This window comes from Phaethon aethereus (genome assembly GCF_964289735.1).
Source record: "Phaethon aethereus genome assembly, chromosome: 3".
In the NCBI taxonomy this organism is placed as follows: Eukaryota; Metazoa; Chordata; class Aves; order Phaethontiformes; family Phaethontidae; genus Phaethon; species Phaethon aethereus.
The window spans coordinates 69223560-69237073 of NC_138576.1; the positions used below are offsets into that span (position 1 = coordinate 69223560).

The 13514-nt window shown below is 42.9% G+C and overlaps 1 protein-coding gene across 1 annotated transcript in view; it reads left to right on the plus strand.

Moving 5' to 3' along the window:
- PHACTR2 (phosphatase and actin regulator 2) overlaps window positions 1–13514 on the plus strand; it is a gene marked incomplete at its 3' end in the record, with an annotated part of 141846 nt that overhangs the window by 116237 nt on the left and 12095 nt on the right. The window contains exons 5-9 of the mRNA XM_081998537.1: window positions 660–896; window positions 4588–5137; window positions 6413–6615; window positions 8815–8971; window positions 11133–11188. Of these exons, the coding sequence (XP_081854663.1) occupies window positions 660–896; window positions 4588–5137; window positions 6413–6615; window positions 8815–8971; window positions 11133–11188 (1203 nt within the window). The remainder of the gene's footprint in view (window positions 1–659; window positions 897–4587; window positions 5138–6412; window positions 6616–8814; window positions 8972–11132; window positions 11189–13514) is intronic.

A 13514-nucleotide genomic window follows, 5' to 3' on the forward strand; every position in this document is an offset into this window, starting at 1 on the left:
CCTGATTCTTGAAAAGTGCAGTCTTGTAACGGTTCCCAAAGAGCTTGCAGGAGAGGAGGGCATTCCCATGGCAAATGATATCCTATTTGATTTAGCTTCATCTCTTTCTGAAGAGTAGAAGTACCCTGGGGAAGATACCCAGAATAAAGTTGCTATGAGCAAGCAATCTGCAGCTTAGGAGAATGGGTTGCTTCAGGGGAAAATTTCAGCTGCATAGTCGTATTTGAACCCGTGGCTGAGAGAATGGCCCTGTTCACTTTCAGATTCACATGAATCTGAGTTTTATAGCCTGTTGATCTTAGAGGGCTGGAAAGAAACCGAGGGAATTTGTTAGAGGAGTAAATGGCATTTCCCTTGTTTAGTTTGCAGCCAGCAGTCTAGTTGGGAATACTGAACATTAAGGATGGTCCTTGGAGGTCTAGAAAAGATGAGACTGAGAGAAGCACCAGGCAAAAATCTTCCATGAGAAGTACTTGAATTGAGATGGACAGTAATTTTTTTCTGAGACAATACTTCAATAAGAGGCAGAAGATGAAGTAATCTCTCCTGATTCCCAAGAGCTCAAGCAGCAAAAAGTAGTCATTGTTGTCAGGCTTGCTGTTGAATGTATGTGGCGTATGTCTATGTCAGTTGGCTTCTGTTCACTTTCTTATCCATAGAGAGCACTATCGATCACTGCCCAGAAATACCGGCATCCCATGCGCCACCACTACCCAAGCCTAAGCCTAAATCTAAAAAAGCTCCGCTACCACCAAAAAATGCTATTGCTGCTTCGGCCACCACCAGCCATAAGAGTAACGAAGCACCTCATGCTAAAAAAAAGGGAAAGGCTCCTGCTAAGCAGCCTCCTCTCCCACCACCCAAGCCAACAAGCCACAGTGCAAATCGAGAAGCTGGTGAGTACTGCACAGGCAGTGCCAGTTATGGCGGTTGCATGTGCATGGGGGTGCTTGGCTTGGTCTTACGATAACTTCTGCCTTTGTACATAGCAGCATGACTAAAGAGCATGCCATGGATGTTTCTAGCTAGCTTCCCCCTGAGCTCTGGTTCTGCTGTCTGCAAAAACCCCAGACAGCGGACAAATCATTTTGCTGTTTAATGGACGTATACACAACACTGAGCACATCAGAGCCGATACTGAATTTCCAGCTCAAGTGTGAATGCTGGCAACAAAATGACCCAGAGAACTGCTGAAGAATCAGCAGGGAAACAGGTGACGTGAAACAATACATATGAGTTGCCCCAAAGTAAGACTGCCTTGGTATTGCTGTAACCTTGGGCTGGAAATGTCTACTGTTCTGATTAATTTGACAAGATTACAAGATCTTAAAGAGGTAAAGGATAAAACCATGAAGACATCTTTAAAGACTGTTGAGTAGCAGTTGTTTCAGCCGGAAAAAAACCCAACCAACCAACCTCATTAGAAATGGCCAGGCTTCCCTGAGCTAGTTGATGGCTTGCTGTGATTGTAAATATGCACTGGAAATGGAAAATGTCCATCATCAGGTGCACAGAAGATGTGTTTATCACTACACTTCCATACCGAAATTCAGCAGTGATGCTAGATTAAAGATTATAGGTAGCTGTTCTTAAGGTACTGATCTTGAGTTTGAATGGTTGTGATTTAGACAATGACCAAAATGAAAACATCCAACTATAATTTGAACACAAGCAGTATTATGATGAATGGACTGTATATATGCATTGGCCAGTTTATACAAGCCTTGTGTTTTCAATCCTCTGTCATGCTTTCAAAGCCCTTCAGTCCCTCCAGTTTTCTTTCCAAGTATACCTCTTCATATCTTGTACATTTTGGCACGTTTTGTATTTGAAGCACACAGAAGAGGACTGTTTGAAAACATTGCAGGACCACTAGAGTGACAAGAATAACTTTGCCATAAAATATCCATTATCTTGGTATTAACTGTCCCTACTACATCAGACAACTACAAGAATAAATATTTTGAAAACCTAGAATTTGCTGCTTATATTTCACATTCAGCTGGAAAACTCAGTTCTTCCCAGATGATGGAACCTTATAACAGCAGAACTTTCCGGAATAAAACAACCCATCACATAAATAAATGTTTAGACCAATGGTTGCTAACAAGCTCTCAGGTATCTCAGTTCCTAAATTAGAATACATTCAGATCCCAGATTTGTCTTTTAGTAACCTTGCTGAAATTTTATGCAATGCTTGAGACCATAGGGGTATAAAATATACCAATATATCCCTTATATGAAATAGTACATATCCTACTGGTAATTTCTTCCAGCATTAGGTACATTGTGTTCAGCTGAAGCAGGACAATACTTAATAGAGCTGTATTAGCAATACAGCAAATAGAGCTGATCGGGAGCAGTATTTAGTACAACAGATTTATCAGATCCCCATGAAAGTGAGCACATGATGCAGCCAGTGATCCAGTCCCATGAAGGAGAAGAGGAATATGAGTAACAACTGAGCCATAGCTCTCCTGAGGGTACCGCAGCACGTTTCCAAACTGAAGTAGCAGAGTTGGGAGTATGGGGGCACTTGGACTTAAACGTAAGCATGGACATGTGCCAAAAGGCAAGTAACAGCCATGAAATTTTTCATTTAAACAAAATTCAAATCTTCTACTGAAAAAGGGGCATGACAGAAAATTGTCAGCCAGCCCAGTCAAAAGCAACAATAGCAATAGCACTTTTGACCCATGTGAAAGTATAGGGGGGATTTTCCCTGGGAGAAATCTTTCAAGTTGCTGTATGTGATTGCAGGTCCAGAAAGGTTCTGAGAATAATGTAAGGGTTTTTTCAATGGAAACATCTTTTGACATTTTCCCAGCAATGATTGTAGTGTGGCTGTGTATTTGTATTGTGCTGGTGTTCTTAAGTATAAGCATGTAACTGGTTCTGTTGACCTCCAGCCTGTTAAGTGCTTTGCTGGATCAGAACCAGAGCCCTTTCTTACTACCATCCACTTACTCAGTAAGGTTTCCGCTAAATAATATGCAGGTTGGAGCCACCATCTATTTCCACTGCAATTACGAGCTGCTGCCTGTACCATTTCTTTGCTTCCTTTTGATTTCCTGGTAAGTTAAGTCAGTGATTTGTAGTTGGTGTAGATGGTTAGTGCAGTATCAGTAGGTTCTGTGCCCTTTACACTTACCTTGCAGCACAAAGAGGGACAGTGATTTGCCTGAAGTCATGAGTTTCTGCAGATTTTTCCAGGTGTACTGAAAGGCTTACAGCACTCTAAATGTTTATAAACCATAACATTCAGCTACAGAAGAGAACAGTATAATGTGTCTTCTGAATTATTTTCCATCTTCTTTGAGACTGAGAACAGTCGCACTGTGAAAGCTATTTTTATATCGTGAGCTTATTATGGCCAGTATCTATATTTTGATTCTATCCTAATCTGCTGGTTTTGTTTTGTTTTTCTTTACTTCTGAGTAAAGTAGGCCCTTCAGCAGATTTCTATTATGGCTTTCTGTTTTACTCGGTAAGCTTAGCCGCAAGGCTGCTGTGCAGCTTTATAATGCTTTCATTTGTTCTCTTGAGGTGAATGCGTTTTTACTGCAGCAGAAGTGTTTGAGTTGGATGCATTTTGATGAAAAGGACTCAATCATTAAGATGGTTGTCATTTTTACTGCTTTTTAAATGAAAGTCAGAAGTCTGAATCTCCCAGTCCAGGTGATGGGTGCATCAACACAACAATCAGAAATGTGACTGGAATGCACCTGGGCATGCAGGCTAGCTAAAATCTCATGCAAACTTGGGCATTGATACACATATGCTTCAATATAGTAAGTATCGCACGATTAAACAGCAATATCACTGGCCAGCTGACACAGCTAGTGTCAAAACCTTGTGTCACTACATTTTCAAGGTCACCTGAGTTGTTCACTGGTAAGACAAAGACCTCCAGTATATACAGGAGGCCTTCAGTGCCGCCTCCCTTCTGGAGATTATTTGTGCAGAGTGACATCAGTCGTTTCTGCCTCTGTTTTATGGACATGCCCAGATGGACCTGAAAGTACATCTTGTTTTGCTGTCCTCTGCTGCTGCTGGGAGCGCACCACTTGCAATAACATTGTGAAAGGTGATTAACTGATACCCAGAATGGTCCTGAGGTGTTCATTGAAAAGCATAAGGGAAATCATGGTGTTCTCCTTCTGCTCAGACCAAAAATTCACGTAACAGAAAAGGTCAGGCAGTTTTATCTGTCTGGTAGCAATTTTTTAAAATAGTGTACTAAACCCTTTTGAAATAAATAGTGGACTTTCTAGATGATGTCCAGGCAAGTTGTAATGGGCCAATGCAGAATGCTAGAATCAAACTCTCACCCGCTTTTGAGGTTGATCCCCTCCACTGTTCTTGGGCAAGTATTCATCGTTTCATTTTTTCCCACCTCAAAGGTGAAATTTGAACTGCAACATTTACTCATCTCAAGCATATATATGAAGGATTGTAGAAGTATCAAGTGTAATTTTTTCATTTTCTAAATATTAGCACATGTCAATCCATGCAGAAAGAACAGTGCAAAAATCATATAGTTGGATGGTTTGTAAGACTAAAATGCTTGATCTTTTCTTATTTTAGCTAGTTCCTCTCATGCAAAAAAAACACCAGTCTCCAAGTCCTCTTCATCGCCATCTCCTTTGTCCGCGTCATCTCATCCCAAAGCCTCCAAGGAGACTCCCAGCAAATTGGGCACATCAGGGACTCCCAGGGGCAAGAAAAAACCTGGGAAACAGTCAGCCCCACCAACAGCGCCGGATGGGGCTGCTTCTTCCCCCTCAGGTGCCACAGCCAACAGGTTGGAAGCGAAGGCAGAAAAACACGAGCCTGAGCAACCTTCCATAGTAATTTCTGAAACGGAGGACGCAGACCAACCGAGCAAGCTTGTTGTCCCCCCTCCACCCACTGCTGCTCCTCCTCCACCTCCACTTCCACCTCCTTTTGCTGCTGCAGCCGGTCAGCCCACTGTCTCCTCAGATGCCCAAGATGTGTCAGACGGCTGCGCAGCAGTGCCAGCTGGCCCCGGATCAGACACTAAACCTCTTCTCCAGGCTGAGCATGGCACAGACAAGAGCCTGAGCAGTACGGCCCTAGACAGCGGTCCAGATGCTGGTGGAGAAGACACAGAAAGGTAAGATGGTATGGCCATCATGGGTAAGTGGTCAGACTCACGGCCAAGGAAGCTACATTTCTTCTCATAAAGGAGTCTGTAGGTGTATGGGCAGCTCTTCTGTTTCTTCTGCTGACTGGTGGCAGTTTGTGCACTTTTCTTGGACACCCAGGGCAGTGTTGCATCGCAGCGTGATTTATTCTTTGCCAATGTCTTTGAGCCATTCACCTGCAGTACCTCATGTTTCACCAGAAGGTCATTGCTCATAACCTGCCTCCTATATAGTTGTGTGGCTTAATGTGACCAACTGTGGTCAGCAGTTCAGCTAGTAGCTGATAACATGTTTATTTCTCTTCCATAAAGGCAAACAAGAAATTGTGCTGAATTACACGGCGTTTTTATTTTTTTTGTGTGGATATCATTAAATTTCTTGCTGCTAAAGCTGAATTTAATTGCAGACTCGAAATTGACAGTTCAGGCTTCGGTTAGTAGGTGTTTGGTCTGTTACTACCTAATAGCTTGTCTTAGGTAGATACTATAAAATCTAGTCAAGAACAAGGTCATAATTACATTTTTTAAGCAAAATAGTTGGCAACAAAAAAGAAACTAGCTTATTAATCTGTCTTTTCCCTGCCACAAGAGCCAGTATCTTTCATAACAACCCAAGAGAGTTTAGTTTAGATGCCAGTGGCCTAGAGACTTTTCTTTAAATTCTTGCTGGTATCTCTGTGCCAGCATTACGTTCCTGTGCTGCTTCTCCCCTTGCTCTACCCTTCCTTTACATAATGTTTTTCCCAAGACAGAGAGCACTCTGGTGCTAATTTCCATGTTCATCAGTGATGGACATGAACATTTTGGACTCAAGAGCAGTAAAACTGTATTTACCGTAAACAGAGTTAGGCTTCCAGAACAGGAAGCTTTGCACTCCCATCCGCGCTCCGACTTGCTCCTCTCGCCCCCAATTTTATGAGCTGTTTTTCTCTTCTAAGTAGCTTTTATGTACTATTGCTCCCATCCCATAAGAAATAAAAAAGAATTTGGATTTTTCTTTATACAGGCTTTGCAGCACATCATTCCAGACTGTTCACATCTTTTTTTCTAACATACATACATACAGATGTGTATATGCATACGCATACTTTATATATGTTGTATATATGTACGTTTTTTAGAAAGAGGCAAGTTAGTTTGAGTAACAGAACTTTTGTTTTCTTACTTGCTTATACAGTTGGTCTCCCATTTGTGTTCTGTGCTGCTTGCATTAATGTGACACCATGCCTGCTTTGGAATTAACAGCTTGGCTACCAAAGAAGACCAAGAAGCGGAGGCACCTGGCCAGGCACGCTCTGAACTGGTGGAGGAGGCTTCTGACGCTGGTGCTGCTCCTGAGAGTGAAAGTAGCAGAGAGAGCCACAGCAGTGACTCGGACTCTGATGGACCGATACTGTACACAGATGATGATGAGGATGATGACGATGATGATAATGCAAGTGCTGAAAGTAAGCTCCTGGCAAGAAGGGTGTACTGGGAGAGGGTGGCCACCTTCGGGTGTATCTAATACACGTTTGGCCTGGACTGGCTCAGAGAGCCGACCAAGCTGCTGTGATTGCATCCAGATTGCTAGGTGGAGCTTACTGCTTGAGTGTAGCCCAAAGACATCTACACCCAGTGAGCTTTTGTGCAGCTGCCTCCATTAAATTGTGGCCTTCAGGAGAGCAAAGACTTTGGGGTGGAGCTGCTAGCAAGCACATCAAGCCATGGGTGATTCTGTTCCAGGATGTGGTTCTCTGGCAGGGCATCCCGCCGAGAAGTTGCAGGCTACCTTTTGCACCCTGCGTTACGTGAGCGTGCCCAACGCATGCTAGTGCAAAGTGAAGAGAGGAGGGTATGGCTGCGTGGGATGGTTTTAGATGATTTAATGTTTTTCCACTACTGAGAAATGAGTGTCCCGCTTCTCCCAGACAATTGTGATCAGAAACCTGCCGGGTCCTGTGCAATGGCGGGTGCAGATGAAGCACTGCGCAGATGGGAGTGGAGGTGGGAGGAGCAGGTTCAGGAGAACATGAGGATAGAACAAGGCCTCCACGTTAGGTTGTCAGCGAGCCATTGATTTGGCTTGCCCATGTCATGAACCTCCACTGTTAAAGCACCAGTGTATCTTTCAACTGAATTTCACTAGAAGTCCCAGAGTTTCTTGTGGGAGTAACAGGCAGGGACAGACAACAGAGGAGGCCCATCAGTCAGTAGCTTCACTGTCTGAAAGTCATTTGTTCCTCTTTGATCAGGGTGTTGGTAAGCATTGGAGCACCTTAGCAGACAGAGCAGATCACAGTGGATAATTTCTAAGTTACAGCTTTGAAATTTCAGCTGGGGTCATGGCTGTATCACTTGGCAGAAGTCCTTGCTGCTGCTGCAGGGGGTTGTGCTGCCCACCCTCTGCCTCATCCCTGCTCCCAGCTGTTCCTTTTGCCCTTAGGCCCGCGCTCACATTTGGGTTTGCAGTGGTGGCTGATTTTCAGTAGCATCTGTTCCCTGAGCCAGCTCACCACACGGTTGCACCTTTGCTGGAGCAAAGGAGGTGGCAGCAAGAACCTCTCAGGGGCGGAGAGGAGGGCAGCCCTACCCCTACCACCTGCAGGATGGCCTTGTGTCAGAATAAAATGACCGTCAAACCACGGCATGAGAGCCTTGCCCGCAGCCCTTCAGGAGGAGGTGCTTCGCTGTGCTTAGTGAAGAAGGCCTGAACACAGAAGTGCTGCATGCTGGAGGGGCGTGAGGGAAGATGAACACTTATTTTTCCTTGGGTACTGGTGCGGCAGAAGGTGAAGTGCCAGCTAGCTCAAGAAGCTGAAGTCTTCTGCAGTTCTGCATTTGGTTTGAATATGATCGAAAGTGGTAGCATCCCAAAATTCACATATTCAGACAGCAGCATGATGTCTTATGAGAAGTGAGCTGGGAGCCTGTGGTCTTACCAAACTGTCTAATGTCATGAAAACCTGCCAACCTAGGACATACGTGGCCCCCTCAGTCAGAATTGCAAGAGACAAAGGGGAGGACTAAAGGCCATGAAAAAATACTCTTCCTGCCACAGCTGGCTGAAGCTAACACTTGGCCCTTGTCCCTGCTGTGTCTGTTTTATGGATGAATGGATTGCTTCAGTGCCTGGGGGTTTCTGCCTAGGTTACTTTAGAAGCACTCAGCACTTTTCTAAACTGTATTTTTTGTTTTAATTTACAAATTAAAGATGAAAAGCACTATACAAGAATTAAGTGGTATTAGATTGAAAAAAAAAATTGAAAGAATGAGGGAAAAGATGAGAGAACATGACTAAACCATTTAAGGCTGAAGGAAAACAGCAGCAGGTTGCTAAATATACTAAGTAGATAAATAAAGCAACCTGTAATGTATCAGACTTCAAAGATACTTAAGTGTAGATTTGTCATTTTTATCCTATCACTTCGCGGATGGCAAATGATGGTTGTAAAACTCATCAATTTGGCCGGTAGCTTTTTCATCCAAACTTTTCAGCTTTTTATTGTTGTGAACTGAGCTAAAAATTTTTCTTTTGATGTTAATTAAAATTCCTCTCCTGCATGTGGGAACAAGGCTGCTTTGGGGACGTATTAAAGTTCTTACTCAGGGTTTGTGTCTGTAACCTAAACATGAATGAACTAAATCTACCCTCCTCTTTTCCTCAGACTCTTTGGCAAGTAAAATTCGTCGCAGGGATACTCTTGCTATCAAACTTGGCAACAGACCATCTAAGAAAGAATTAGAAGACAAAAACATCTTGCAGCGTACATCTGAAGAGGAGAGGCAGGAAATCAGACATCAGATTGGAACAAAGCTAGTGAGGTATCAGTGGCAGGGTAAATGTGGTTTCACTGGGCGGAGGTGGAGAAAGAGAATCAAGAACACGGGGTTCACATTTTAAATGCAGCCCAGTCTGTGGTGCAGGATCTTCGTGGTACAACTGCCTGGAAAACAGTATTTTTATTTCTCAAAAACACTTTCAAATGTCAATAATGAATTTTTGTCCTACAAGAAACAAATCCGAGAGCTCCTCAGTTTTTGGATTGTTTGTTTTTTTAAAAAAAGAGGAAGAGAATGAGAATGACTCCAGAATAATTCATGCCGTGGTTCAAGCTTTTTCTTGCATTGGTTAGCAGGGACTTGCACTTGTATATCCCCATCTCGGGCAGAGTAGTAGTGACACACAGAGCATGCCTGTGCGTGTTCGTCCCTCATGGCCCTCCCCATCCTCCTCCTGCTCTCCAACTCCTTCATTATTCATCTGCTGGTTCCAGCAGAAGAGATGGAGGGAGGCTGACTTTGTAGGTCAGTGTTTAGTGTTTTACTGTGCTCACCTCTGAGGCATGTCTTTCTCACGCTGTTTAACTGCGTCAGATACATGTTACGTTCTCTTCCTGGACTTGAGAACATTGCATAAAAAAGACTAATTTTCACTTGCATTTTAACAAGCTTTTTTAAAAAAAATCCTCATAAATGTTAATTTTGGCTTTCGTGGTCTCTGAGAATAAACTACACTATGTCTGGATTTTCCCAGACCTGTCCTTGTTTCTCATGTGCTCAGAAATGTTTTGCAGGCAGATTTGGAGGATATCCTGTGTTTGTTGAAGATTTCCAGATACCGGGTAGTCCAGCCAGTACTGTTCTAGTACAGAGTATGGCAGTCCTGTATGAGCACTTGGAAGATGAGCTGAGTTGCTCTATGAATCGGGTGGCTGGCTAAGTCATTTATTTCATCCCTTAACCATAGCAGAGCCTAAGGGTCATTTTTCTTCTGCTAATAAAGCGGTGTTGTTGTTATCACCGCTTTCCTGACCGAATCCCAGCTCCAGCGATCACATCCTGCTTGTTGGTGCTCCCTCGGGGGCTTGAACTGCAGAAGGGGCTCTGGTCCCCATCCTGAGCTCCTTGCACAGGGGCTTTGCTGGTTCTGCTGGGAAGCTGGCATGCTCCCCCTGCAGCTCTGCTTTGGTGGCAGGAGTCAACATCTATGCGTGTCGGGGCTGCGCCCATGCCTGAAATCACAACCAAGTTTGACTCCAGTTCCATAAAAATTCCTGGCGTGGTGGTCAGCACCCGGCAGCATCGAGGTCTGATGGGAAACCTGTTCCCGTAGTTTGGTTTGGGTTGAGTCAGGTCCCAGCCTGGCGCTTGCTATAGTGGGGACTGGTCACGTGGGGTAAACCTGCTGGTCCTCCCCACCAAATCTGAAAGTCCAAGCATGGTTTGAATGAGACAGGTTTCGTGAGGCTGAAGTTAATCTGTAGTGAACTGTGTGAGGTTTGCTGGACAGAGAGGCATCTAACACATCTGCAAAATCAGTTTTATTGCTGAAATTTTTCTTGCTCCTTTTCTCAAGTGAACAAGTGAGCCTGTTTAGTAAACATAGAGACAATATCGACCGTGTTGTCCACTATACAAACCAGAAAATTAATATCTCAGGGGGTTGGGGTTTTTTAATGGCAGTTGTTATATATAGGTAACTAAATAAAATTAACTTTCAATTAAAACTCCCAATTGTATTGACCATACAAATCAGTGAGGAATGCACAGCTTATGTTGTGGTGTGTTTTTTTTTTAAATAATAGGGTTTCCATTCAAAATATCTGAGAACAATCCTACGATTGCACAACTTATCATAATTATGGTGCTTATGATAGCACCATAGGCTTATGAACTCTTCCATAAAATTCTACCTGTAAATGAGGAATTTAAATTTGCTAGTACAATTTCTGTAATATTATGCAAGTATCAGTTATGTATGTGTTCAAGTGGCAATGGTACATCTTATAAAACAAATGGCCACTTGGTACTGTGGTTATATGCACATTATTATAACTGTGTCTGGAAATTACCTGTGTTGTTGAATACCTTTGCTGGCAAAGAACAGCCTGGCCATATGAGAAACACCTTTTAAGCTGTATTACAAATCCTAATGTGTTATTTGGATCTGGTTTTAAATCAGTCACTTACTTTGTTCTCACAGGAGGCTTAGCCAGAGGCCTACAACTGAAGAGCTAGAGCAAAGAAATATCCTAAAGCGTAAGTATTTTGTTCAGGTTTCAGCTAGTGTTCACGTAGAAAGTGAGCATACGCTGGATTCATATGGAAGCCTATCATTGTTGCTGTAGTGTTAGAGCCATAACTAGAGAGAAATTATGTCATAGAAAATAACGTGTCAACACTAGATCTGTATACTAAACTGTAACAGTAGCTGTGAAAATTGCATATATCTAAGATGCTGAATTTTGCTTGTCTCAATCCCAATTCTTGAAGATGATCCCAAAGACCACAAATGACTTTGATACTTTTTAGAAGTAGTTCTAGGCTGGTTAAACTTCCACATAGTTTTTATGAGGAGGAGAAGGAGGGAACATCAGTAGGAGGCAGAGGTGGAATATAAGGGCAGAGATTGGAGGGCGGAGTAGAAAGAGGAAGGATGAAGCGTTTAGGAGAAAGTGAACAGGTGTATGTTGGACTTCATATCCACTTCTGACATCTTCTGTACTGAAACTTGGATGAGACATTCTCACTGAATATCTTCCCATTGATTAAATCCTTCCTCAGTATCCCTTTTGAAAAATCCAAATAGTCAGTGGCAGAGGAATGCAGTATATTGGATGTTTACCCTCTATAATCTGTTCTCCTATTTACTTATGTTGGTTTTGTTCTTAGGCTGGCAAATGCTTCAGAACAGTCATTTTCTGTCTTCCTTTATGAATCTTTCCATAATATGGATGTTATCTAAATACATACTGTAACAGTTGTCATGCCTGGCTCCTCTAGCCCTGTGTTCATTCTGCAACAGTAGCTAGTACTTGCTGCTTAGGTAGAAGAAATAAATGAAGAAAATGCACATGGAAGCATTTCGCACACAGTACCAAATCCAAAACCTCATCTATTCTTAAGGTATAAGAACTTTGCACACATTTGATGTAACTGAAAGAGCAGGTATAATGCTGTTATTTCCAACAATCATTCAGAAAAGTTGGAGTTCATCTCTGCAACCCTGGCGCACAGCATGCTAATGGAAGAAAATGGGCTGTTTACCTGACAAAGTCCATGGACTGACCACTCTGTCAGCTGCTCAGGCCAGCAAATCAAGGAGACGTCACACTTACTGGCTTTCAGGCAGCCATCCATGCTAATGAAGTCCTAGTGCTGTTGTCTAAGCTCTCAAAAGCCAAACAGTGCCATGTCTTATTGAAAAGGGAAGCTACGGTTCATGCATTATGGGCACAGGAGAGGGTTCAAGGGACTCCTGTCCAGCACATAATGTGAACAGACTTTTTAAGACTATAATTTCTGAACCTATAGATTGCGTAGATAAGTAAAGATAAAATTTGAAATACGAACTTTTTTAATATGACAAACCACTCATGCTGGACTATGTGAGAAAGGTAATTCCAAAACATCTTTGGTGGGCCAGGATACGGCCACTGAGCTGGGAGCACCAGCTGGGCTTTCTTACTGCCCTCTCTGTCCGGCTGATCTCGAGATAACTAATCTAGCAACAAACCTGCCACGTATTTAATAGCCCTTTTGCCATTGTTTATTCCGTTCACTGATTTTGCAGTAAGTAGCTCAAGACTGGAAAGCAGTTAATAGATTTCTTCTCCTGTTTCAGCTTGTTTACTTTAAGCTTTTGGCAGCGTACCAGGCTTTGCACTCAATACCTCCCGCTGTCCTCCCTTGCCGCGGCCCGGGGGGCTGTCTTAAAGAGGCAAGGGAGAGCAAGCAAGGAAGGCTGGGAAGCAGCGTTATGCATCACCAAAAACCGCAGAGTTGTCGATGAGCACGTGGAGAATCCAAAACTGCTTTTTGCTCATCATCGAGGTATAAAATACTGCGAGTTGACAGTGATCTGTAAAAGGCGAAGCGAACCAAAGCAAGCTGGGGTTTGCAGTGACAGGCTGACTCGGAGCCCTTTCGGGGTGCAAGTTCTCTCTCAGCTTCAAGGCAGTGGGTTATTTATCAAAATTATTACGTTCTCTTCCTGTGGATTATTTGAAATTGTTTACATCTCTTAAATGCCTTTGTTGTTGCAGGCAGCTTTTGTGAATAAGTTGGGATTTCTTTCATAAAGCTTCCTTCCTTTTATTTTTAAGCAGTGGATGGGGAGAAGGGGTTATATTATTGTGTGTATATAAACTGCAGCTAAGGGAAAGTATTGTTTTGAGTAATATTTATCAGACTTTGAGGTTACATTAAGTGGGAAAGGTCTAAATGTTTATTTCACGATTAAGTTCAGGCCAAATCTTTTAAGAGGTTCAGGAAAAGTCTGTATTTTTTCTTTTTTTTTTATTTCGAGTTAGTGAGGAAATCTGTCTTGCAAGAAGTTTTAGTTTTTCATAATATTTCCAGATAA